Below are 27,539 nucleotides of genomic sequence, written 5' to 3'. Positions count from 1 at the left end.
AAAATAGATTGGTAGTGTAGTTTTATTAGAAGAGCTCAGTACAAAAACCAGTAGTTATCTGGCCTAGTCTTAAGGAAGAAGCTCCCTACTTCGCAGGAAGTTAATTTTATTGAGTAGAAACCTTTTGCAACCTAGAGTGAGGACCGCAACATGTTTTTAGCTAGTAAAACAAGGCAGTTATGGCTACTAATATGGGCATCATTGGTAATTGAAAGTAAAACTAAAGTATTAGACAACACTTTGGCCGTATTGAGCACTTTACAAGGGTTAATAAAACCAAGCACTTGAATTATGCACAGTGCATCCTAAAACTAGTGAAGTTGTAGAGGGTGACCATGGTGAAAAATATCCTTGAATACTCTTAGAGCTGTGTATCTGCACGCAAAATGGGAATTGTGTTACATATGACTTCGGCATTTGTAACCTGTAGATCCCATTTCCCTTGGTAAACTAGTTTGTGAGGATAAAAGTTATACTCTTAAGCTAGAAAATAAAGCTGTTCTTATAGTTCATGCTCCCCCCCCCAAATTTCCATGAGCTGAATCTGAAATTCAGGTTATATTTATTTCTCAAAGTGCATTTCTGAAATGCATCCTCTAGTTATACATATTACTTCAATGTCTTGTTACTGAACAAACTAGAGTCAGAATTTTGGAAGATGTGAATTAATGATGTACGAATCATTACTACTTTTTTCTTTACTAGGGCTTAATTAAGCTCTTTTTTATTTCAAGAAGTAGAAAAGGTAAAGTGTTTAACTTCATGTGATCCTTGGATGAGAATGTCAATGAATCTCATTCACAGATAAATGATGGGTGGCACCTGCATCTTGGAAGCTGTGTGAGGTAATTATGCAGCGCTGTTAATGGAGAAAGACTCTAAAGCTTCAAGCTGATGAGTAGGTTCTGTAAAACAGGGCTTGTCAATAGCGTGAAGCGTGGCAGCCTTCTTTGATGAGCTGCTTGATCTTTATGCTGCTGCAAACTCTGTACCAGAATAATTTATATAAAATTTAGAAGACAAAACTGGAGTTCTAGGCCCTGCAATAAAGTTACCAGATTATCACAAAATTGCAAGATACAAACAAAGGGCATGGCTGATTTCCACCTCTTTCAAGATTGCAATTTCTGTAGTAGCATTAACTTACTACTGATCGCTGTCAACTGCTGTTCCCCTGAAGGCTTAGCAAATTAAAAGTCAGTACTCCCAGATGATTGAACAATTCTTATCCTTTGATTTCTTTCTTGCTATCATTTAATCTTGGAAAAAGAGCCAAAAATAAATAAATAAATTGACCTATTCTCTCACCTCTGTTCCTTACCTTTCCTGACCAGTGGACAATAACTGCTTGCTGTATCATGCATAATTTATGGCCTCAGTATTCAGAGGTAACATGTTTTTGTGATATATGCAGGATTTGCGGGTTTGATAAATCTTGAAGCCAAAAACTGCAGACTCATGAGAGAGAACAGTGTCTGCCTTTAAGCACCTCTCCTCCCTTCTGCTACTCATGCAAGTCTGCCAGGGCTGCTTCTAACAGTTCAGACTTCTGAGGGACTTCAAAGGGTCGCTCTTCTCATTTGGAAAAGGGCCTGTCAGAGCAGGAGCTTTGTCTAAAAGTTTTTGGACAGGCAAATTCAATCCTGGCATGAGCAAGAAGATTTGGACACAATTCTTCATGTTATGATTGCCAAGAATGGACATCATGTATCTTTATTTTCCAGTAGTCCAACTTCTCCTTGCTTACAAAAGCTATGTTCAATGTCACAGTCATGCATCAGCTCCTATCAGTGCATCACTGGTACACCCACAAGAGGAGATGATGATCTCTGTGCCAGTTAAAACTTGCTCCTGTTATTTAGAATGATGAGGTTAAGAAAGTCAAAGAGAATTCACTGAGCTTATTCTCGTTCTATATGGCATAAATAGAAATTAATAGAGCTGTAGTATGCAAGCCAAACAAGAATTGAGCTTTCCTCTCTTCTTTGCCTTAGATTTCAGTTAGTGTCTATGAATTTGCAGCAACTGTGTGTGTTTCTTTGCATCATAATGTACCAGCTGCTGTATTTGTAGTCTGCAAGTACCGTACCGACTTTGCATAATTTGGATGCTGACATTTAGTGTCTGGGAAGTGGACCAAAATAATGTATATTACCTAAAAGAAATTTATCTACAAGGTGTTTTTCTTCTTTCTTTTAGGTTTAAAAACTTCTGTCTACTTAATCGTTTATGTAAGGGAGTAATGAGATTCAGATTATACAGAAATGTTTCCCTAGCGGTGAGTAACCAATGAGGTCATAGGTACCGGATTAAATAATAGCACTTACCGTTTTCTTACAATGTGACTTAACTGGTCCTTTAGAGGAAAGGTTTAGTCCTTGTATTTTTTGGTTACCAGAGAGCATTGGTTTTAGTCACTGGTGTCAGCTGGATTGCTTTTCTGAATTTCCTACTACAATTGAGTCTGCATTTCTTTGTCTTCGGTACTTCTGACACCACAAGCAAGAAGGTATTATGAAGTTAATATAATGAAATAAAGTGCGCTGATTGCTAACAGGTAAAAGCCTTCTCTTGCGTAGTTGAGCAAGGTGGAGAAAAGTCTACAACCGGAAAGATGTATTGCGAAGTTTAATTTCACCGACAAAGCAGGTTGATACTTACTTTAGATGTTGCATTTGTATATATCTTTGAGTGAAATAAGCCTTCTACTTTTGGAACCTGTTAATCATCTATTTATATGTTGACTGTTCCTGAGAGAGAGTAGTTTTTTCAGCAGTTTTCTTATTCCAGATTCTACCGCATAATTATTTTGTAACATCTGCTCTCATAATTTAGATCATGTAGATCATAAAGAGTTTACTGGTAAGTATTCTTTTAATGCATTTGATTTTGCCCAACTTTATTTTTCAATGCATTTTTCATCCTTTCACAGTAGTAAAAAAGGTGCCACAAAGTGATGATTGAAAAACTTGGAGTTCGGTATTCCTTAACGTTAGCAACAACAAAATTATAAGCAATCACCTAAAGTACTTCCTGTAATCAAGATAAATAAGTTAGGTGATTTTCCTGTTGTTTGTTGCTTTATTTCCGCATCGATTAGGACCTTTTTCTCACTTTCATGAAGGTCTTTGAGGCTTTTTGGATTGCTGTGAATCATATAGCATTATGAATGTGAGTTAAGCACGAAGACAGTAAGTAAAATGTGGGTTTTGTTGAAGTATTGATATTTCAGAATGCTGTGTCATCTGTGACAAAGAAATTTCATCTGGATCAATCACTCAATAGGATGTAGGTAGTTTGACAGTGTTAATTTCATGATAATGTCTGTGTTGGTTTTATTTTCAATTGTATGCTTTCTTTGATTTCCTTTCTGTTAGGTGGGAGGATAACAGAAAACACATGCACCTTTCTGCCTTTCTCTATGCTTCTCCATTAAGGATCCCTTTCTTTTCCAGACTTTTGGTAACTCCGTGCCATCTGATATTGCTTCATATATTTTTACATGTTTAGTTTTCATCATAATTAAGGTTAGTGATCTGGCACAGCTACTCTGAAGTTCTTTTTAAAAAAAACATTTCGAAAGAATGGCCTCAGTGTAATGCTTGAACCACAGAAAAGATGGTTAAAGACAAATATGCTCTTTTACATAATAATTGTTTAATCCGCCTAATGTACCTTTCTCTACGGTATGCAGGGACCACAGAATAATGACACGTCTCCTTTGATTTAAATTTAGTGCCTCTGTTAATAAAATGAAATGCTTGTTTGCCCTTTTGCCTGCCACTTCATAATTGAATAGGGTCTTTAGGGAATATTTTAATGTGATAATAATTTGGTCTTTGTAAAGGAAATTAATAAGAAACGCTCTGTTGACTATAGAAAAGGAAAATAAAAATATGGATGTGGGCTAGATATTAGTTTGACTACTTGTGAAACATTTTCAGTGAATACTCCTAACCTGTACCTCACTGACTTCTCCTGTGTTTCTTTATTTCTGTATTGCAGACAAGAAGTTAACTTGTTACGTAGTTTTATGACAAGCTCACTAGTTATTTATTTCTGTAAATGTGGGCTGATATATATTCAGAAGTAAGGAATGAAAATGTAAGGATTTATTTTTACGAATAAAAAGAAAAGACATTGTTCACACAAACTTCTGAACTTATATGCAAAACTTATGTAACTATTGCTATAAACTCTTGCTAACTTGAACTAGGGATCATGGTTTTTACAAAAAAGCACTCCGTCCATTTTGAATGCTTGTCAGTTTGCGATTACTCTTCTTTTACTATAGATTTTTAGTTGTGAAAACGATGTTCTGCCTCTGTCAATCTCTTTCATTAAGTGTGATTTAAAAGAAAACCCCACAAAACAGCACTGTTTGATAATCACGTTGTGCAATCCTTCTATATTCCTCCCTTGTTTACTCTTCTATAACTTAAGTGGGCACTGGTTTTATCACCTATCTTTACTTGCCTGGTATCATTATTAAGACTGTGCTATTACATTGTAGTGCCTGGAGGAGTGCATTGCTTCCCTTTTTATGCTTCTGTCTTTGGTGTAATTGGCTTGGATAACTGTTTGGATAATAGTTTGCCAGTCCTTATCAAGTACACACACTAAAGCATACTGGTAATTCCCTACCCTATGCCTGCCTTATCTGCCATTTGTGTAGTACTAAAATACTTAAAATCTTAAATATATTTATCTTGGTAAGGACCCTCTGTGACAGAAACTACTGTTACTCTCGTTCTGTAGCTGTGGGGTGAAGGCATGAAGAGACTAGGTAACGTGGCTAAGGACTTAAAAAGTTTGGTGGCAGAATGGGGACTTCAGCATGTCTCCCAGTTCTTAGGCTGGTTTGGAAATCACTCAGCCAGCTTTCCAATTGTTCAGAAATAAAGTTTTGCATCAACGTGTAGAAGTTTTTAAACTGTCAACTGAACCTTTTTCTGTTTTCTTTAGATTTCTGAGAACATAGGTGTCTGGTTCTCACGTAAGAATACAAAACAGCATACCCAGGAACCCTTCATTTGACAGACTGTTGTGCTGTTGGTGGGATCATGGCTGGAACACTGTATTTTACTAATCTAGTTTCCCTGGTTTCTCAGGTCAAGGTTTCAGAGTTAATTCCTCTACTGCTGCAATTTTTGTCAGTCAAAACAATGACATGAAATGGGGATTTTATACAAGTAACCTATACCAGAAATATGAAGGGCACAGGAAGCAAATCTGTCAGGATTACAGAAGGTACGCACAGATGCAACAGAGAAGCTGGTCACTGGAAAGACTGTATTTTGTCTTGGAAGCTAGATGCTTCACAGTGAAGGATTTTGGTGTTGTGTTTTTGTGTGTTTGTTTAAATTCAGTCAGCCCAGAAAGAAAGGTTCTGGTCCTTAAGGACTAGCAAGGACCTTCTCAGTATTTCTGCAGGAATGCAGAGAACAAAAGGAGTAGTTGACTCACAGGAGTTTACCATCTCAGTTTTAAACTAAGAAGAAAAGTTTTGGAATCTATTTTGGACTTTTTTTTCCTTAACCTGCCAAATTACATAGCTTGTGAATGTTTTATGAGAGCAAAATGCTTGGCTATCTTATCAGCCATGTTTTCCACGGATCATTCTGTTTCCTTTTATTCAGTGGAAGGAAAATGTTTTTCTCTGCATCAATAATTAATCCTTTGAAACTAGCCGAACCATAGCTACGGTACGATAACTGGTGTCTATGTAACCTAATATTGACTCAGGACCTAATATTCAAAGCAATGCTGCGGATAGGCCAGCTTATGGGAGTTCGTCTTGGCTCACTTTTAGTTTAGCCTTTGCTTTCTCTTTGCTGTAAGATTTGCTCTTTTCAAGGGTGTCTCTATGTCTCCATGCAGCTATTCATTTCTCACATTCCCATCTGCTTTGTTTATGAGTGTTCCAGTGAAATCCTGTGTTTGCTCAGCTGTAGTAGAATAGGTGAACAGCTTCAGGTGGTTTTGGTTTTTTTTTTTTTTGGTTGTTTTTTGCCCTGAAGAACTAGTAATTAGTAACTATTATGATGAAGACCACAGATGTTCTCCATCAGATATAGTTACCATCTGCCATGGCAATGAATTCAGTAGGTACCCGACGTCTTGACATAGACTGTATGTTGCCAAGCTGCTGAGAATGCAGCAAAATATTATTTTTACACAAATTTAAGACCCCTGTTCAGAATTATCAAAATGGTGAGAGAATGTATCCAAGGCCACGGTAGCTGAATTACTGATAGAAGTCTAATAATGTTAAAGTCTGTGTTTTAAAAGTTTGTCTAACAGAAAGGAGAAACAGTCTTATATTTAAAATTATTCCTCTTCACATAGCATGTCTTAGGAGCTTTGGGGGAGCAGTTGAACAAAAAGGAAAGGACTATAAAAATAGATTCCCCATCTATAAGAGTGGTCAGTATGAAAGCATTGTTGATTTGATATAAAATATTTTGTAAAATGCAGGCTGTAGGAATGGAATGGTCTTAATTGAAGGGCAGTTAAAACATAGTTTGGGGAAGCAAGTTTTATCTTTATTATTACTGTATTATTACTGCATGCTCTGAACCAGGTGCAACTACCATTCTGGCAGGTTCTTTCCCACCTTGTGTTCTCTAGGATGGAATACCAAGGCTGATACTGGGATTGCTCCATTGGTATTACTGTTTTTAAATCTGCTTAAATTGAGCATGCTGCTGCTTTTTGTGTGATGTGAGCATGACTTCATGCCCTGTATTCTCATAGCAGTTGATAATTTGTGATTTTTGTGGGCTATTCATACTGCTCACATGTTAGATAAGAGGACTATCAGAAGTACTTTTCTTTGTTTCACCAGACTTTAACCTGGTTCTTTTCCTTCACATTACTTGCCTGTTTCCTGTGTTTTCTAACATATCTTAACAAGAGACCAAGTTTCTTGTTGTGAGTTGGTTTGTTTGGGTTTTTTTTTCACTACCATACTTCAGAGGGTGCTTACCAGGTTGTCTTTATAGTGTCCTGTTTTTTTAAAGCTTCTAATAAAGCCAATTATTCTCAGATTATGTTTTAAGTTTTCATAATCATTTTCTGCTTTTATTTTTTGCAGCCCAGGGTTGAATGGCATGTGTGTGCATTAGTTCTATGTTTGTACAGATATTCTAGAGAGAGGTAAAGTGAAGCAGGCAGGACTAATTGTAAAAAAATGAAAACTCATTTTTAGTGTCTTACCCTTTTTGACATCTGCTTTCTTAAGCTAACTGTGTTTAAACATCCCAGTACTTGCGTAATGTAAGTCAGTATTTATTGTTGACAATACAAGGTAAAGCACAGAAGTTTCTGGTCCAGGTCTGTGTCGATGGAATTGGTAGAACAGTGAGTCCTGATTCCCGTACACCCCCTCTTATCTAACATGGATTCTCTTCCATTTTGTGATTAAGTTTAGGAAATTTATATTCCGCCAAGTATGCTGCTTCTCACTTAATCTACCTGAATGTTCCTGTCATCAAGTAATTAAAATAACAAACACTTTGTGAAACAACAGGTAAGCAGAGTAGATAAAGATACTATTACCTTACTTGTAGCTGTTGAGCCTGTAAATAATTAAACTATTACAGTCACTGTCAGGTTATTTTTTTAAGCACCTTTTTCAGGTGTTGGTTACTCAGTGCTTTCAGGTGAGGACATAGCGATGGAGCAGGACTATACGGTTAATAACAGGACTGATTTCTACACAGTGTAAATGAAAGCAGCCTTTAGATCTCCACTGATCTCTGCACCATAGCGTAATGGCTTAGGAATAAACTTTTCTTAACTGCCAATTAAGTGAACTAAGAAGCTAGACGGGTAGATGGAAAATGTAAACTATCCCAACTGAATACAAATATGACGTAACAGCAACTAATCAGCGTATGAATTATAGCTACAATAATGGCAAAAGTTAGGCTTGGCATGTAGCTGATTGTGAGACTCTGCTCCAAATGATACCTTGGCAAGGGGATGATTGTTTTACTTACATTTTAATTAAGAAATAGTACGGGTGGGAGATTTTAATAGAGGTGAAATAAGTGTTAAAAATGTAAAAATACAGCTGTTCAGATGTATTACAGACTTTAATACCTTCAGAGAATGAAATGCTGAATAGGACAGTGACATCTTCTCCATTCTCTTGGCAACCGACACTCAATACAGCAAAAAGAACCATAGGGTTTTAGAACCCTTTGAAAACAGAAAAGCTACCTTCAATGAGGTAAATAGTCTGCTATTTAATTGAGTATTAGGAAACTTATTTTCATGATCTTATGAATACTCATGTCGTTACAATGGTTTGATATTTTGACAAAAAGGTTGGGAGTAGGGAAGGAGTATATAAACAACAGGATTTTCCCATGTTATTTCAAGTCGAGTACCATGAAGGGGATTTTTCCATTAAGCTCCTTTTGTTTAATGATCTGTAGTTCTGTGCCTTTCTATACCAAACTCCATCACTACAAATGCTTTTAGCCAGCTGTGCACCCCTGAGGTTTAAATAGGGGTGCTGGGTGGAAAAACTGGGGAAGCCCGTGGTTCCATCCTCGCTATGCTGATGACTTCTCTGGTGACTGAGTTAGGCACTGCATCACCATCTCGGTTTCCTAGGCGAGAGGAAGAGATAATTACACCTCCTTTACTATGAAAGCCACGTTCATACTTTTATTCAGTATAAGCTTGTACAGAGTATGGAAGCCCACTGTGCCATGCAGAGGAGGACCACGCACTATTTTCTGGCACGCACAGTTTCCAATCTGAAAGACAAGTTCTAACCATTAACAAAAGGCAGACAGGCTGGTGGGAAGAGAGAAATAAGTAGCATGTGTAATTTTTCACCGGTCAGTAGCCCCTGTGGGGCTGGGGGCTCCCTGGGGGTGCCTGAGCCAGCAATGGCAGCCAGGGCCTTCTCCCATCACCGCAGCCAGGAGCGGGGCAGCCTGGTCGTCAGGGGCCTCCCTGGGGCCAGCCTGGCCCAGCAGTGAAGCTGAGGGCAACCAGTCGTGGGCTGGTGGCATAGCTGGTGTAGGACAGGGCTGTGGGGAGCCGGTGGCCTTGGGCTGGGCTAAAATGGTGTCGTGGGCCACAGGCAGTGTGGGCGAGAAGCCTGGTGGAGAGTGGCCAGGGTCAGGGAGGCCGGTGGGTGCCCCCAGCGCTTGGAGATGTGTCCCCGTTAGGTAAACAGCAGCATTTTGTTTGACTGTAATGTATGGTACATAGAGCCACACCATCCACTCAAAAAAAAAAAGGCGAAAAAAAAAAAAAAGCTAGGCTTCTGTTTCGTGGTTTGTAAGCAAATAAGTGATGGCGGTCAAGGGGTTTCTTTGGGACCGATCTATGTAGCTTGGTGGTGATGTGAGTCAAAAATTGTCCTTAGCCAAGCGTTCCCCTCCTGGGCATGCCTGGTGCCGTGCCTTATGCCACTGTCCTAAGCAGTGAGCTCATTCCTGCCGGTTGTACTCGGTATATATCTGTGCGATGCAGTATATGTCTCACTGTCGAGTGCAAAACATTCCTTTCACTGTATCCCAATTTGTCAGGGAACATGGCCCACTTACGCAAATACAAAATTGCTTTTTGCCTTCTGTCTGGCTATTTGCTTAGGCAGTGCACTGAATTGCTCTTGTAACAGAATAATTTGTTATTATCGATAGAGCTACATCGCACTCTGTGCTGTGATTGCTAAGAGGAAGACAGAGCCCACGTTTCGGGAGGGGGACTCAACAGAGAAGAATCTGATTAGCTAATTAAATTGCAATACTGGGATTCTCTAAAAACAACTGTTAGTCTCCATATTATGTTTTTACTGTTGCTTTGCTGTCCTTGCTGACAGACTGAGGGCAGCTGCTGTCTTAGTTCAGTACAGCTGTGAGGAAGCGCCCTTACCTTTCTGTCCAGCTGCGTCCTCACGGCCATCTCACAGCCACACGTTCTGGCCATCGTAGGGTCGTGTTCCTATGGTAGAAATAATTGCTGAATCGGCGTCAAGCATCTTTGCTTGTATAACTGCTCCCTCAAAGGGGATTAATGACAATTGATTTCCCGCTTAGTGGCCTATAGGCAGGTCATCTATAAACAAGATCTTTCAAGCTGTTGGGCTGTGCGGTGTGCTTGAAGTGCTAATGCAGATCTGTGGGTGCAGTTCCAGTGCTCGGCGCTCGCCTCCACATTGCATGTTGCTGCCTCCCCTGTGCTTGTTTAGCATAACTTGTCAAGTGTTCAGGAAGTCATTACTATTAGGCTGTCACCAAAGGCACGCTTGTGGCACAGTCTGATACTTTGCATGCGATCTGTTTTACGTGCTGTACAATCCAGGCTGCCTTTTCCGATAGTTTCCCTTGATTTTTGTGCAGCGTGCGTGACTGTGGCACATAGCAGGCAGTTACAGAGCTAAACATCCTCTCTGCAGCATCCGCAAGAGACTGGTACGAATTCCAGGGTGTGTGACTCATCAGTCAGCTTAGTGCAGCTGAGGCTCCCCTTCAATTTCTAGCACTCCATTCTACGAGAGCCACTTAATGACAGAAGAATTCCTGTGATATATTAAACAGTTTCATTGAGACGCTGGTTCCCTGATAGCATGGCAGCTCCCTGCAGATTCGCTATGGTGTATTTTGTTCCTCTCACACTTGATAATTATTGGCTTGTTACATCATGCTTCTCAGTGAACGTTTACCCAGATAATTAATTCTAGTGAAGTAAATTAAAACTGTACGTAAATTATGTTCACACCTAGTACGCATTGTTTTGAGCCAATACATCAAATGGTCCTTTGGTATGTCTGATAAACTCATTTATTTGTAGCTTGATAAATGCATACATAGCTCTTGGCAATTTTGCTGCCTATAGGGAAGGAACATACAGCATTTTTGATGCTAACTAAATGTTTTTTAAGATGTAATGTCAAGGAGAGTATTAACATCTAGTAGCCTGGTACCTCATAGAACATTTTTATTTCTATTATTTCTAAACAGATATGGGCAAGTAGGTGCTTGATTTTGTCTAGAAAGAGTACAGGAAGACCAATTTGCTTTTTTTTCTTAGGATTTCTTATCCACCGCTGTAACACCGATTTTCACTGTCAAATTGCTAAACGCTAACTAACCCAAACACTCTCCTTGCAGGAGGCCCAGAAGATCAATGGTGGTGGAGATACACAGGCAGATGGGGCCTGCAAACCTACGGATGAAAAAGAGGAGAATGTGGCAGCAGAAGTGGGATGGATGACCTCCGTGAAGGATTGGGCAGGAGTCATGATATCTGCCCAGACATTAACTGGCAGAGTACTTGTAAGTCTTCTATGATATTCTATGTTTGTATTTTAACGGACAATTTGAAACAAATGCTGTGTCCCAGCATTAGTGGAGGATTTTGACTCGGTGCTGATGCAACAAACCAATCAAATCTTGAAGTAAAATAGCAGACTAATTCCCACAGCAAGAGAGAAGCAAAGACAGCAAGTAAGACAAACTGACTTCCAGCCAACCCCCCCAGCCTATTGTAGGTTTTTGGCACCAGGATTTTGAGCTGTGCTAGAAACACTGAGTTTAGTAATTTCATATTACGTGGTAAAACTATAGGTCTGTTTTGTCTGGAAGTGAAATAGTGCTAGCGAAAATGGATGCCGACTTGGAAAATAAGCACAGGGTTACAACTGCAGATAGTGGTCAGAACTCTAAAGGAAAATCAAGTTTGATTTAGCTATGGAATGGAATTTGTGATACTTTAAATAGATTAGCAATGATTTCATCTTCTTTTGATCTTTCTTTAGGAAATCCTTCCAAGATGTGAACGGTTATCTATCAAATAGAGCCACAAATCAGATACTGATAATATGTGATTTAAAGTTCCACTGCAAAAACTTTATACTTCTCAGTGTTTTTGAATATAATTATTTTATAGCCTTGTCAAATCATACTTTATTGCCAAGGTTGTTGTGTTTGGTTTTTTTTGTGGAGTTCACAGCAGTAAAAGGTATCTCCTGTGTGATTTTGATTAGTTTCATTTTTAGATTGCATGTACTTATAAAGAAACAGCTAAATCGATTTAAATCCTGTTTAAAACTTTTCAGTGAGACTTTTTAACTAGTTTGAGTTAAACTGAAAACAGAATTTATGTCCTTGATTGTTTACTTTGGTGAGGAGATGTTTAACTGTGACTCAGTTCTGCTCTGCAAAGTAATTATTTGGGGTGGGTGGGGGATGGAGGGAGGGACATGGAAGGAAAAAACCCCAAATTGCACTTCCCAGTAAAGTAGTTTACAGTGAAAAGTGGAGGTGACTCAAATTCTGCTGTCTTAGTTCCGCAATAACATTATTTTGATTATTTTTTGCTAAAAGTACCTTATGTGCAATTGCTTATGTTAAATATTGACTTTTATCGGTGGCTTGAAAGCTTGTTCCATTGCTGCTTTTAGCACTACGTCTTCTATGTGAGACCGACATATCGATCATCTTATGGAAAGCGGCGTATTGATCTTCTGCATGTTTTCCTCACATCTTCATCATTAAAAGTGACAAATCTTAGAGCCGTGCTTTTTGTTTCAATATAAGTATCAAGGCTAGAAATCGCCCAAAACCAGAGTCCTATGCAACTAGCTATGCAATCAGAATTTGGCCTGTGTTGTTTTTACTGAGGTATATGTGAGCACAAATACAAACTAACAAATAAGACCAAAACTTAAAACATAAACCATGTTTTTCTATGTATTTCTATTCAAGATACTGGGAGAACTTACTCGGTTCCATTTTATGGCTTGGTTTTGTTTGGTTTGGTGTGTTTTTTTGTTTGTTTTGGTTTTTTTTGTTTGTTTGTTTGTTTTTGTACTTGCAGTTTACCATTGCATAAAGGACAGGTTTATTTCCAGAGATTTTTGTAGGCAGCTGGCCAATATAATTGGGTCAGATAATTTCTAGAGAGTATATCTATATTCTTGTCAAGGTATAACAGCAGGTATTGTACACATCTGGGCTCACCAATATGACTGAGGAATGAATAGCAATGTATGAATTCTGTTAATTTTGTTCGGTTTAGAAAACAGTATGTATTTATTTTAATGTAGTACTCATCAATTTCAGGATTTGATTTGGTACAGTGTAATTTCTGGAAGACAGTTTCCAGTATGAACTGTTAATTTAAATATTACTTTATGGTTATATTTGCTAAAGGTTAACTGCTTCAATGAACATTTGTGCTAGAGAGAATATTCACATTATTTGTAGCTATAGGATGTAGCTCAGTCAAGCCAATATTTTTGTCAAATTTTATTGTTTGAAAATATTACGACTTATTCATGGATTCCTACTAACTTAACACAGCCTGTTCCTGCCAGCTATTTTATTTCTGAATCAAAGCGTGTAATATTTCCCCCCCCCGAAGAAGAAAGAGCTGGTAGCTTTACAGTGCTATGAAATCAAAATTTTATGAGATAACTGCAGCTAAAGTAATTATAGTAAATTTTTATGCTGTGAGAGTTTAAATTAAAATCAAAGTTTTAAGTTGTCCACTGAAAATGGACTTTGGAAGAGAGTTGTAATTGATCTTCAGTTCAGCACGAGCACCTGAAGGCTGTTGTGTAATGGCTGCCTGGGTTTATTTGACAAGTGAAGGAGATAGCAAAGTGTTGAACACACATCAGTGTAAAATAGAATCTTATTTGTGTTTTCTGCTCATGGGAAAACGCTCTTACCATTATTCTTACCTGGACATTATTTTTTTTTGCCTGCAAAGTGAATCTTAGAGGAATGTCAAGTGCTGTTTGTGGAACCAAAACTGAGTATTTTTTGGACCGTTCTCTACTGGGGTCTGTCACCATGTCTTTGACGTGTCTGGTCTAGCTTTTATTTCTTCCCCAGGAACCTTACAAAACAACTTCCTGATTTATCAGTTTGCCTAGGTGCTTTGTGAGTGTCGGAACAAATACTTTTATAGTGGCTGTTCCTATAGTTACCTCTTTAATATTTAAACTTCATGGCTACCCACAGGTGAAGAAAACAAAGGCCCACAGTTTGTGAAACACAGGACAAAATTTATTTTTAAAGGTCACAGCTTCACATTCATGCAGTTTTACAAAATTGGACATATACATCAGCATAGGACCATTTGCCCAAATCTCTTGTGAAATCATACATTTCTGTTTAGACAATAGATGCAAATCAGTAGGTAACCTTTCAGATACGGAGTAGAAGGCCATCTTCAGCATAGTGGCTGTAGAAGGAGTTTAAAACTTAAATATATTTTTTTTTAATTGTAGTTTGAAAAATAGTTTTGAAGAAACAGTACCTAAATCATACGTTTCAGTGCATCTGCTGGAAAATAAGGGATGTTGCTTATTGCTTATTTAATCCATTGCTAACAAACACAGTGGCTCAGAAGTCTTTGAAAGAGATGGTTCCCCTCCATACTAGTTTTCTTAAAAAGATTTAATTTATTGGTGGGTCTGAGGGAGGGAAGGGATCTGTAACTGAAATAAGAAGGGCAGAGCTGGGGGGGAAGTGGTTTTAGTCTCCTCCTTTCCTATTCCATTGGTAACAGAGGAAGGAATTACATGTAAAGGCTAAACAGAGGATAAATCAAAACCTTCTCAAACGGTGAAATATTTTGCTTTTGACTTCAATTAAATGTTCCATTGCAAATAAAAATAAATTAATGTTTTAAAGTATCTGAAATGTTCTGTAAAACCTATTTGTGATGGATGTCTGGGCCTGCCAGCAGTGTTTGCTGTGAGGTGGGGAAAAAACCCCAGGCATGTAATTTAAATTTTGGCATTATTTTTTACATGTACGTGTTAGAGCAAACTAGTTGAAGCCAAGGATAGGGGTATTGTGCAAATTAATCTCTGTATACAGAAAAACTTTCACACGTTCTCTGTGGAAATGATTCTGAACACTGGCAGAATTAACTGTCTCCCTGGCACAAAAGCTTCTCATACTGGTGCTCATATGTAAAATTCAGTATTGCTTGCACCTACTTTTTGATACTTTTTTGGAGCATAGGAGAATTGGTGCTGCCAGTTTTGTGCTTTACTCCACAGAATTGGTCAGTTATGTCTGGTTTCTCAATACAAACTGGTTACCTTTTTTCATTTCTTTTTATGCTACTCCCTCATCATGAGAGTATCTAAGAGCATGTTTATTGGAAAGGATAGAGTCTCAAATATGGCCTGTTAGTATCTCCACTTGTACTGTTAGCTCTTGGTTACACGAGGAGGGAGTTGTGCCTGCTCCCTGCTTCTCAGAGTGTTTTTTTGTTAATTCCAACAGAGAACTATGAGGAAATAGATTTCTGTTCTTTAAGTCTCTAGGAGTAGTTTTCCTTTTAACAAAAGGAGACTTCTTTTTTGGGGTAGAGCAACGTGAGAAACAAGAATGGGAAATTTACTTGTAAATAATTAAACCACCAAATTTTCAATGCATTGGACCATTGCTTGTTTTATCATTGTCAGCTGCATGTCTTATAGCATCTAATTCTTGTTTGTTAATGACAGTGAGATTAGGTGGAATAGAGGTACAAGTGGCATAGGCTAATGTTGCAGGTGATTCGGTTGTTTACGTGAATGTTCAAGTGCTGAAATACAGCTAGACGTTCCTACTGCTGTAGGAGCAGTTTCTATGCTTGACATCTCAGAAGTGGTTTATACACCAAGGAATATTCAAAGGCTGCCCTTCAGATGAGACTGGGCAGTGTGGAGGAGGACGTTTGCGGAGGGTGATGCAGAATGTCTGTCAGTTAAAGCCCTGTTTGTTTTCCGCGCTAGTGCAGAAAGCAGCTGGCTAGGCATGGTGCCTGCAGTTGTGTGGTCAGAATAACCTTTCCTCTCCATTCCGCAGGATTTAAAAGCACTACTGGAACTTAATGTTCTTGATGGCACAACCTCTGAAAATGTGACTTTTGCTCCAAAGTAATATAGATGAGAATTTTACATGCAGTTTCTTTACAGCTTCTTTTAAGAAGATGCTAATCAAACCCATGCAGTTCCAGTTGCGGTTGTTGTTGAGTGGCATAAATATAAATAACAATAAAAGCTAACAGTTTACTCAAAATCTGTTCAGGGAAATATTGGTTTACTTCGAAGTGCTATATAGTGCTGTACATGATGGAAATAACAGATAAAAATTCCGGAGGTGGGTTTCTCAAAGAATCAGACACATTCATAATTAATCTGAAGAAGCAGGAAATTAAAGGTGTTTATGAACTGATTTTGCTTCCTGGAATTAAGTTTTTTAAAATCATTTGGGTAAGAAGAAAAAGACCTCCTTAGTTAGATGAAGTGTTCAATATACAAAAGAAAGTCAGATATATATTGTTGAGGTTACCACAGTTCAATCTAAGACACGGTTGAACATGGACTGTCCTTCAAACTGATAAAGAAAGATGAATCGTTATTTCAAACACAAATACAGGAGATAAAATGTTGGAGCAAATTTTTATGTGTTCCATTTTTAATGTGACCTGTAAATGCATAGCAGAGATACAAGCTTTATGTAGCTTGTGCTAAGTGCCCTGTGGTGGTTGTGCCTGCTGCCGTGACTCTTACAGTACCTGAAGGAAACACTCAGAAACGGGTGAATTTGTGCTGCAATGGAGTGTATGAGGCTTTGCTGCTTAATCACTGCATGATGAAAATGTCTTTTAGTTTGGCAGCATTGAAAGAAAGAGAAGAAAAGCCCTTTGGGGAGAGAGGGAAGATGGGATGGCAATTAGTGGCAGTGGTGTATTAATTAAGCTGTTTATTACTAAGTTATTTAATTAGAACATTATTATAGCCTGCTTTATTCATGCTCTTAATATTTATTAACTACATTGAAAAACCCAAAGATGAGGCAGATACTATATGAAGATGCTTTCTTAAATTAAAATAGTGACTATACGTTCCCCAGTATATGCTTAAAATGAAATAGAAATTTTCTATTACATAGTGTGTTTGGAATGTATAATTGTTGCTACATTCTCTCCATCTGTCCAAAAATTCCAGCAGTCTTGTTTTTTTGTTTGACCAGCCCTGACTGTCTTACACATTCAAAGGTTGAAAAATGCAAATCTTAAAAATGTTTTGGCAAGGTAGAACAATGTTTTGAGGTCAGTAATAAAACTTGGGACTAGCTTGGGACTTGGGACTCCCTTTGGCAGAGGGTCTCATTCTTCAAGGTGTACACATTACAGTTTCTGAGAAATTGGTGTCAAAATATGATTAAAAGTCTGAATCAAACACCATCCAGTGAATAGAGAGTGCACTAAATGTTTAACATGGGAAGATTTAGACCCTTGACTGGACTTCTGAAGAGCTGTTAAAAATGCTAGGAGGCCTTACTGGTCATTTAGGGAAAGAGTGGCATCTTGTTGTGATTCTATAGAGATGTAAAGCCTTATGGTTTTCTAATTTGTTTATAGTGATCACAGTTTGATTATAAATAGATGCAGTACTGGAATGCAACTAATTTGCAATAGTCTTGCTCAAGCAAACATTCTGAAGTTTAAGTTGCTTATTTTTGCTTAGATAAGGTGTAGGTTTTGTCCATAAAGAGGTCATAAAGAGATTAAGTAAAAATTATATCAAATAAGAATATCCTAAAAGGGAAAAATACATGAAGCAATAGAATTAGAAGTACTGGTGGTTGGTGGTTTTATTTTTTTTTTTTTTAAAAAGTTTGTATTCAGGTGAATTGCTTGAGAGTTGGAGGAGTGTGTTGAAAAAAATACAAGAAAAAACAGTGGAATGTTATATATATATGTAATTATAGTAGACTTTCTTAGAAAAAAATGTAAGTATGCTATATACTCCCTGGGTTTGGGTTTTTTTCCAGGATATTTTCACAGCTTGCTTTGCTTTTGCTGCATTATTTTTTTTCTTTTTTTTTTATCCTGAAGGAGAGGACTCAAATTCTTTTAACACTGACAGGGGAAAAAAAACCCTACCACCTCTTGTAATAAGTTGCAGTTGCCTAGCAGCCACAGTGAAATTTAGCAGCATAGAAAGTATGTGGGGGCTCTCCTATTTCCAAAGGCAGTAACGGTTGCTCAAAGGATAATTTGGTATCCTTGACAGATACGAATTTGGAGAGGGCAGGTACATCTAGTATACATACAGATTTTTTGACAGTGTTCTTGACAATATCAGCTACTTTACGAGATATGCAAAGCAGGAAGAGAAACCTTGAGCAACCTTGAGTATGCAACATGGCAGAATTTGAATATGTATTTTAACAAGTTTCTCAAGCATAAACAAAGTTCTTACAAATTCTGGGCTGTCTTTTTCTTTCCCTTGTTGGGACCCTGTCACCCCAGAGATGTCTTGCCACCAATTTTCTTGTGGAATTAACATATACTCATTTTCTGAGCACCTGTACTGGTCGTAGGACGCAGTTGATCTGAATAGGACTTAATTGAGAATAAAAAGTATTAATTGACTTGATAACAGAAATCAAATGTATTTTTCCGTGATTTAGTTTTTCTTTTAGTCTATTATATATATATGTATATATATATAAAAGACTGATCTTAGAAAGAAAGATTAGTCTTTCATACTCATAATATCCCATACCCTTTCCAAATCCAAACCTGACGTTGGTAGTTCAGCAGTGAAGCACATGCATTCTTAATAACAGGTTTTTTTGCGGTCTGGTGGCTATGACATTGCAGTTTTTCTGAGATAGTTAAGGAAAGTTTGGCGTGACCTATAAACTCTCCTAGTTAGACACAAATAACTAGTGCCTTATTTTCCCTGTACTGTGCTCTAGATTTCTGAACTAGAGGAGAAGGGAGAAGCGTTTCTGAGCCTCCAGGTCTGACTGTGCAGGCAGGAACCACAGGTTGTTCCATGTCTTCAGTGGTCTGGGTAATTTTGGTTGGATTTTTTTTGTGTGTGTGTGCGCGTGTGGTGTTCGTGGTGGGATTTTTTTGTGTGATTGTTTTTTTAAATTATTATTATTTATTTAATATTATGTTCACGAAATGAAGGTGCCTATGAAGACTTGTTTTCATTAGAAAGTAAAATAGTTCACAAAGGTTAATGCAAAATCGCAGTTTCTCAGAATATGATTGAAAGTTTTCAAAAGGTGTTCTAAAGTTTCAGTACAGGGTTTACTGTCATCCCATTTCAGGACAGAAAGTAAACTTTTCATTTCTACTCAGTGCTAAATCCGCTTCTAATTCGTAGCAGAAAAAATGAGATTTTACCTGACCGTTTGGGACTGCTAAACATTTCAGGGCCATTAGAATAATTGTAATTTATCTAATCACATTAACCATTACTTTGCCTTTTTACATCTCCCTGAAGATGACAGAACAAGAAGTAGCTGTAAATAAATGAAGTATCCATCCGTCTCTTAAGGCAGATGACTATTTTTATTTTATGGATGAAAAAATTAAAACACAGACGAGCTGATGACAACCTCAAGGCGTAGAAATCAGTAGCACGCTCATACCCATGGCGAGCAAGTATGTGGCAGATGAACTTCAGTGTGTGTAAAAGTAGGGCAATGTATCGAGAGGAAAAAAAAATCTAAACCACATGTACATGATTCTGAAGCCAGATATGTACATATAGCTGAGGAAAGGTTTTGGCATTACCATGGACAGCTCTTTGAAATAATTGACTGACTCTGGGCATCGTTAAGAACAAGGCAGATGACATAATTTTGCTACTTTAAAAAAATCTTTATGTACCCACATCTTGAGTACTGTTTGAAGTGCTTATTTTTATGTCTTAAGGGTGACAAAGTAAAGGACAGAAAAAGGCAACAGAAAGAATAAGGGTGTGAGATAGCTGCCTTATGAGGTAAAAATTACTGGGACCTTTCAGTTTAGAGAAAGGGCTGGTGAGGGATATGGTCAGCATTGACGAAGGAAGGTAGTGGACAATCTTTGCCAAACTTATTAACCAGATGCTAAAACCAAGGGCAGCTTAAGGAAGTTATTAGATCAACTTAAAGATTTTAAAAAAAGTTTGTTTGTTTGTTTTTTTAAATATAAGAATCAGTGAACTCCTGGATTTATTTATTTATTCTCTTTTTTTAGAAGTCAGATTGTATAGACAGTGTCAACAGCTTCAAAAGATATATTGGACAACTGGGCAACAGATATCAAACAGCTATTTACAGAGTATAAGAATGAGTAATATTCCAACATAAATTTTCTAAAGAGTGTATGTGAGTGTAATGGACTGTGGAAAGTTACTGTTGTTTCCTGTTCTTCCTAAAAAGCATCTTGTGTTAACAGTCAGAGATTTGTTTGTCTGCTAGATCGATGACTGAACTGGCTTTGGGGGGTATTTTTTATGGTTTGCAGTCATACCTTCTAATCACTAGAACAAAGTTTATACTCACTCTAGATGCTAAGATTAATAGAGTAGAAAAAGGAGGCATTCATCTAGTCAGACAGGAGAGAGATGGAGGAGCATGTTACCTTGAATATGTAGTCATTCAAATACTCATGAGTTTTGTTTATTTAACAGTACATGTATTTCTGAATCTATGTGTACAGATTTTTGTGTTGGTGGTTTGGGGGTTTTTTTTGATGGTTTTCTGAGGTGCAAAGTGATGTATATGCATTTTAGATTATATGCTATTACATCTGTGTACAAGTTTCCTTTTCCTCACTCTGGTCAACAAATAAGAGAAATGTCATAAGTACTAAAGGTCACAGTCTTACAAGTTAGAGCGTTTGTGTAAGGACAGCACACAAAGCTGCTCAGATTGTGCCGTTCTGCCTGTCAGTGCAACTGTACAGATTAGTCCATTGCTGCTGTTCACAGATGATGAACTGCTTGTTGATGGTTATTATTTACCTACTGCTTCTAGAGATTAATTTGGATTCTGCTCTGCTCTCCTGAGAAATGGACTTTGTTTCATAATTTTTAATGTTTTGTAGGCCTTGGTGGCACATAAACGAATCCAAGAGGTATGTTCTAGGTTGCTTTGATCTCCTGTGACAATGATGGGGGCTATTTCCAGGGTTTCCATAGGAATAGAAACAATGCTTCTCCGTTCGAGTTCATGAGATACTGAATGATAATGGCATAGAGTAGGAAGTGTTGAGTAACTCTTGCTGGTTTCTATGGCAACAGCAGCTAGTTTAAGTTCTGTTTATGCAATTTCTTTTTCTGAATATTTATTTATTATTGACAGTACCAAGCATTGTTTTGCAGGGTTTGTGTTTTGGATCAAACAGTGGGCTTCTCTCCAGGGTCCTGTGGGAGAGAAGGTTCTTTCAGTGTACTTATTTTTTCAGCATTGGACTATTCGATTCTGCAGTGTAGCTGTAGCACTTCTTGTTGTCACTACACCTTTAAGGGAGCCACCTTCTGTTTGCTGAATCTGCTGTAATTTCAATTGATCTACTCTCTTGAATACAATGACAAGTAAAAAATTAATATTTAGTGGTTAAGCTAAAATAATAAAAACAAGAAAGTGCTAATTTCTCAGTATGAGGCAGTATGTAGGACCAAGAAGTTACTTTATTATCATCTCCTATACTGTAACATTGGAAGAAAGGTGGCTGACATTCTTTCCCCATCAGCTTGCTTTTCAAGTTAATGCATGCCAGTCTTAGGCTTTCTTTTTCTGTTAGGTGTCCCATGAAGTGTATGGCTGATCAAACATAAATAGTGTTTTTTCTCTTGAACTCTACCAGTTTTAAGTACTGCTAGGTGGGGATGGGTTAGGTGGGCATAAGGTGGACATACAGGCTAAAATAAAATCAAGAAGAGGTTAAACAGTGTGTTTCATAAAAGAATGACCTGAACTATATGGAGAAGTGGACTTACATTGGACTTAAAGCCTTGCATTTGAATTACTAGCTCAAAAAGTAGAGAAATAGAAAAATTAAGTCTGTATGTCACATACAGTTCATAAATGTTAATCTTAATTAAAACTACTGATTTTTAAAAGCTTTCTTTTTGTAAACCAGATTTTGGTGTAGGCTAATCCACGTTATTTCTGTGGTGTTTCAGTCAAGTTTATAGCTGCTGCTGGGGGGATTACCTACTGTAAAGCTAGTTTCAGAAACTTTCTGCTGTGCTGCAGGGACTTCTGTGACCTCTAGATAGGTGGCCACACTTATAGAGTCTATTCTTGATAGTATTATGAAGCACGTGACTCTTGCTACAGTGGGCATATATGTCCTCTGCTAGCATCTTTGACATCTACCACTCCTTTATTTCTAACATAGCTATGGCATTCTGTCATTAAAATGAAGAAAAGCAAACGCATTTAAAAATCATGTTGTATCAAGCTGTGGATTGTATGAATATTTGGAGAAAGTCGAGAAGTTAGTATTCAGACAGTTATGGTAAAACTGGCTTAGGGAAACTGCTGTTTTAGAGGTTGACTTGTTACACAAATCTTTATTGTTGAAAAAATATTTGTTAGGCTGTGTCACTATATTAATGTTAAATGTAAGTTAGGAAAAATCCTTGCTACCTTTTTCTTAGATACAGCTAGAAGGAAAGTATATAAACACAGGAATGTTCCTTCTGATAACGTGCTGCATCCTCATGATAAGAATGTGGTGCAGAGGAGATTTCCCTTCTACCTATGGGCCGCTGACAATAATCAGATATCAAACAAAAGATATGGATGCAACTGTTGCAAATGAACCATGTTTGCAAAGCTCGCCAGTGGAGACAGATGGCTTCCCCTTAAGGCATTTGTTGTTCCCGTGCAAGGGGCTGCTCTGATGATGCAGTTGATAATGTTGTTTGTTTAGTATTTTTTCTCTTTGCATTTAGTGTATTTGATAAAATTGTGCTTGTAATCCAAACACTGATGTGATAATGCATATTTTTAAAGTTAATTCTGTTTATGTGCAGCTCTGCCATCAATGATTTAGTGTCAGGCGTGGGGTGAATGAAACGAACTGCTAAGCTTCGAGTTAAAAAGAAAAAATAACAATCTCCTTTTTGGTGTTTAGCAAAAAGTTATAGTTTATTTCCATACAAAATTCTGTCTAGCAAAACCAGTTTCCTTTTGCTTCTTAAATACACAGTATTTTTTTTTGTTTGTTTGTTTTAAAACTGTTTTTTGATAGTTACTTGAATATGTACAAATTTCCTGAGAAACATTCTCGGGATATTCTGCTTGGCGTCAGTAGTTTCACACGGCTCCTCCGATGCGTGTTGCTTTGGCACAGGAGGTGCCTCTGTGTTTTACTTAATGCTTTATTTCATCTCCAAGCGCCGCAGCAGAGACAGCTTCACAGTTTACCACTAAAGCTGCTGAAAGTCCCACTTTTCCTGTGAAGTCTAATGTCTGTCCTGCTGCTGGCAGAATTATATGCCATTTAGCCAGAATCAGTTAAAACACTGGTTGATGACGTGCAGGAGTCACAAGCCTAATTTGACATATTCCCTAGACTTTATATATCTATATATGTGTATGCGAATGGTTCTCCTTATTGGGTAAGGTTCAGAAGGCTTGGTTCGGTCTGAAGTAACGCCGTACAACATACTAGTTAATCTGAGAAGGGAGCAGGAAATCTAATGGTAGAAAGTAGGATGAAAAAGTTGTGAATTTGAAGTAAAGACCAGGGAATATTAACTGCCTGTTTATGAGTTCACCTGGAAGCTGAAAGCTCTCTGGGTCTTGTTGAAGTCTACAGCAAAATGCCATGAGTTTAAGGGTGTAAACTGGCATGTCTGCTCTGACTGGTCCTGCTCCCCCTTTCCCAGTAAGAGAGTCTTCATCCTGCAGGGGCTTCCCTTTATCTCTGGATATGGGTAGGAGGAATGTTTCACTAGGGAAGGCAGGAGAAAAGGAGTGAGCTATTCATATTTTCTTGAAAGGGGAAGGGATGGGACTTATCATAAGTTTGAAGTAGCCCTGCTGCTTCTTTCAGTCTTGTGAAGATTGCTTCTATTCGGCATAGCTAGGAGAGATGAGGGAAAAGGCAATTTCTGCGATGTAATTCTAATTCCATGCCTTCTAATGAGCTATAGAACTGCTAACTCTGGTCATGCAGTGGGGCTCACAAACCTAACTTAATTGAGGCAGGGTAGGTACAGAATGGATGAAGGGAAACGAAGCTGATTCTTCCTTTATTTCTAGTCCAGACTTCAAAAAATGTGATTTCAAACACAGTGTAACTGTTACTGCTTAGAATGAGGTTCCCACATTAGGAACTGAGGTGAAATGTGGAAACCTGATCCTGCCTTGTGTAGATAGATACTCTTCGCTGCATGCAAACTAAGCCATCCACTGCTGTCAGATGCCTGCAGTCCTCTCATTGAAAAACAAGTGACTCCTACGTACTGTTAAAAAACCAGTTTATGCCTGTCAGGGTAAAATCTTGCAATAATTACTTCTGTAGAGATGAGTAGATTTAGCGATCCATCTGATTGTTGTGATACACTACATGAGATACTGTCATGAGCCTGCTGCAAAGGGCAGCAGCGTGCTAAGCTTTTGCCCGGAGGTGCACTATTTTCTTTGTTGTTGTCAGCCATTATATTTCATCCTGTAACATGCATCCTGAAGGTGCCGAATGTACCTCGAGAACGTATAGCCACGTGTCTTGGTAACAAGCAAGTATGTTGTCCTCATTTTAGTGTCAATGCAAAATATTTGCAACATCTTTGCAAGCAGTTTAATTTTATAGTTTGTCCTTTTTAATCTGTCCCTCAAAAAGAGAAAGGAAGACTAGCCTTGTGACTTCAGTTCTCTTGGTTTTGATTTTTAAAACTGTTGAACCCAAATACTATAAGATGAAACCACACACGAATGTTGAAGTAGAAGGATGGACAGAGCAGGCTGTTAGGGTGGCGGTTCTGTATGTGTTTGGAATGTCATTAGACTGGACAGTGTTGCATGCCACCATTTTGACTGCATGCTACGGTTTAGCAACCATGCGTATGTCAAGAGAAGCTGGCACAATCAGTTCTGTTGCTTTATCTAAATCAAATAATTCTGTATTCTGCTCTAAGCCATGTAAACAAAGCTTTACTGTCACATTCTCCTACCCCTCAAAAGCCTGGCGTAGTATTATGTATGGAAACCCAGCACAAGTATGAAAAGATTAATTCAGCAAGGTCTTTCTTGAATATGCTAGTAGTTTGCTCCCATTTTATTTCTTTTTCAAGACTAAATTATTTTTTTTTTGTTCTCCACAAAGGCCTGAGTGAATTTTGTCACTGGTGCTTATGCCTAAGGATTTGTTTCAATGAATGTGATCAGGCTGCACTCTGTCAGACTAGACTTTAAAGTCCTTTTCTGCTCTACTTAAAGGATTGCAAAGTATTATTGAAAATAATGAAGTACATGAAATCAAAGTTCTTCCATATAAGAAAAGCAATATAAATCAGCATGCTGAACATAAAAAAGGCTTGGGTGTCACACTTAACAGAAATATATTTGAGAAGCCTGTAAATATTTTCCCATCAAACTCTAAAGATTTTTTGTAGTAAAGATTCCCTGTAGATGACTTTTTCAGAATTACTTTTGTTTTCTCTCCATTACCAAATTGTTTGGGGTGAGTTTGATGGTTTTCAATTTGCTGTTGTAGAAGGCTGTGAAAAGGTGCTAAGAAACCCAGGCCAGTGGTGTATAGGTTTGCAGTTGCTGTTTGGTGTTTGTAAGTACAATAGACATTTTTTTAGGGATCTCCAGACTGGAAAAGATTGTCAGCCACTGGCTTAAATCCATTGGAAGAGTTACTTGCTCACAAACCTGCCCTCCCTTTGAAGTATCAGCTAGAGGACATCGAATAGATGGTGCAGTGCATAACAGTAATTCTGAACTTCCTGAGCATTTTCTGTCACCCTTGGAAAAATAATGTGTGCAGTGTGATTCAGTAACTGCAGCATAGGACTGGAACTTTGGCACGGTTTCTGTTTTCAGCAATAACAGTGACTTGGGTGATTTTCAACACGTAACTAAACTTGCTATTCTCTGTTTCTGTGCAAGCTAGGATTAAAAATAATTACCCGTGCTTGTAAAAAGTATTGAAATCAGCTTTTAAAAAGTACTGAAATCAGGGACTTTAGTGGAAATTGTTTCAACTCTTCCGACACAGGTTTTCCAGTCCAAAATACATTTCTGTTCTATATAGTTAAATCCATCTAGTATTATGAAATAGATATTATATCATCTTTATATAAATACAATTATGTACACACATCTATCTTTATTTATATATTAATTATTTTTACTTCCATATTTTGCAACTGAAGATGGCTTGTTCATCTATCCAAATATTTTTTTCACTATACCGACTCTTTTCCTTAGTGTTTTTGTTCTGCATTTCTGCTTTTTTATCTGTTTTGGGCCTGATAGGTGCAGACATATAAGCAATCTGTATTTTTCCTTGCCATTCAGTCCATTAGACTCATTATGTATTCTTTTTTGGAAAGAGCCTTGGGCATCAACACTAGTTGCTCATTGTCCTTTTATAGCTGATGGCTCTTAATGTGAAAGACCTATTTTTAAAGATGCAGTTCTGTTGCATATCCAAAGCCACAGTTGTATTTCTACAAACGAAAAACCTGCCTGTGCGAGGTCTTCTCTTATTTCCCTTAAGAGAACGTATCATGTGGTTAAAACAAATGTTAAATCTGGTTTTATGAAACTTGTTATACTACTAGTTGAGAATTAATCACATGAGTTAAATCACTGATCTGGAGTAATAGGAATAAGCAGAAGCTGAAGTCTAAGAAATTTTGGTTTGCCACAAAGTAAGCATTGGATTGAGAGAGACTTCAGCTTTCTCTTATCTGGTGTAGTAAAGAATATGATACTGGCTTCTTTCACATAACGGAATTTTATGTTATCTTTCTGATTATTTGGGGAATAGGAATGTGTGCAAAGGCTTGGAAAATCTTCAATGTTGTTGCACTTTAAGAATTAACATGTTAATTGTATGCAGCTTTATTACCAGCTTTTAGCTCTCATTTACAGGTACAGTGACGAGTATGTAGGAATCCTCTTTCCCATTTTAAGGTTTAATATTACAGCAAGATCTGAGTCGGCAGGAGTATCGGCATTTCAGTGTTATTCAGGTGTTTATGTAAACTCGTCTCTCTATAGCATACTAATACTTTGAAAATATCTTCTATAATTAGTATAAGGTGTCTTCACTGCAAATTACGCATCACAATTTGATATGGTTTACAAGGTTAGGATATCGGGAATAGCAAGCTTTTTTTTTTAACAGTATCAGTGTGAAAGAAAACAGGATACATTTAATAGAGCACTGTATAAGGAGATCAGATAGTTCATGTTTTCATTTTAATGATAATGTGTTTGGATCCCCATTGGGTAAACCCTTGTGTCTTTGATAAAAATGAACCCGTTAGCAGCCCGTTAGATGTGAAAATGATTCTAAAAACCGACTGAGTTCATTAATTAAGTGCATCTAGCCCACTAGAAGGTTTAAATTACATTTCCAATTTTGTTTGTTGGTGTAAAAGTACTTTTTTTACCCCCCCTGAACTTATTGCACAATTCAGGAACCTTATTTATTCCATTATGACTTCAGTGTAATGCCATTATTTTCAGGATTTTCCATTTATTTGATTCCAGTTTATTTAACACAGAAAG

The 27,539-nt window shown here is 37.6% G+C and overlaps 1 protein-coding gene across 28 annotated transcripts in view; it reads left to right on the top strand.

Moving 5' to 3' along the window:
* Nucleotides 1-27,539, top strand: part of KCNMA1 (potassium calcium-activated channel subfamily M alpha 1) — a 506,074-nt gene that overhangs the window by 124,726 nt on the left and 353,809 nt on the right. For all 28 annotated transcript variants that reach the window (XM_037399258.1, XM_037399257.1, XM_037399256.1 and 25 more), the window contains one exon: nt 11,139-11,303. In XM_037399258.1, coding sequence (XP_037255155.1) covers nt 11,139-11,303 — 165 coding nt within the window. The remainder of the gene's footprint in view (nt 1-11,138; nt 11,304-27,539) is intronic.

Source organism: Falco rusticolus, chromosome 9 (genome assembly GCF_015220075.1).
Source record: "Falco rusticolus isolate bFalRus1 chromosome 9, bFalRus1.pri, whole genome shotgun sequence".
In the NCBI taxonomy this organism is placed as follows: Eukaryota; Metazoa; Chordata; class Aves; order Falconiformes; family Falconidae; genus Falco; species Falco rusticolus.
The sequence above is the reverse complement of the archived record's forward strand: the minus strand, read 5'-3'. Positions and strand labels throughout refer to the sequence as shown.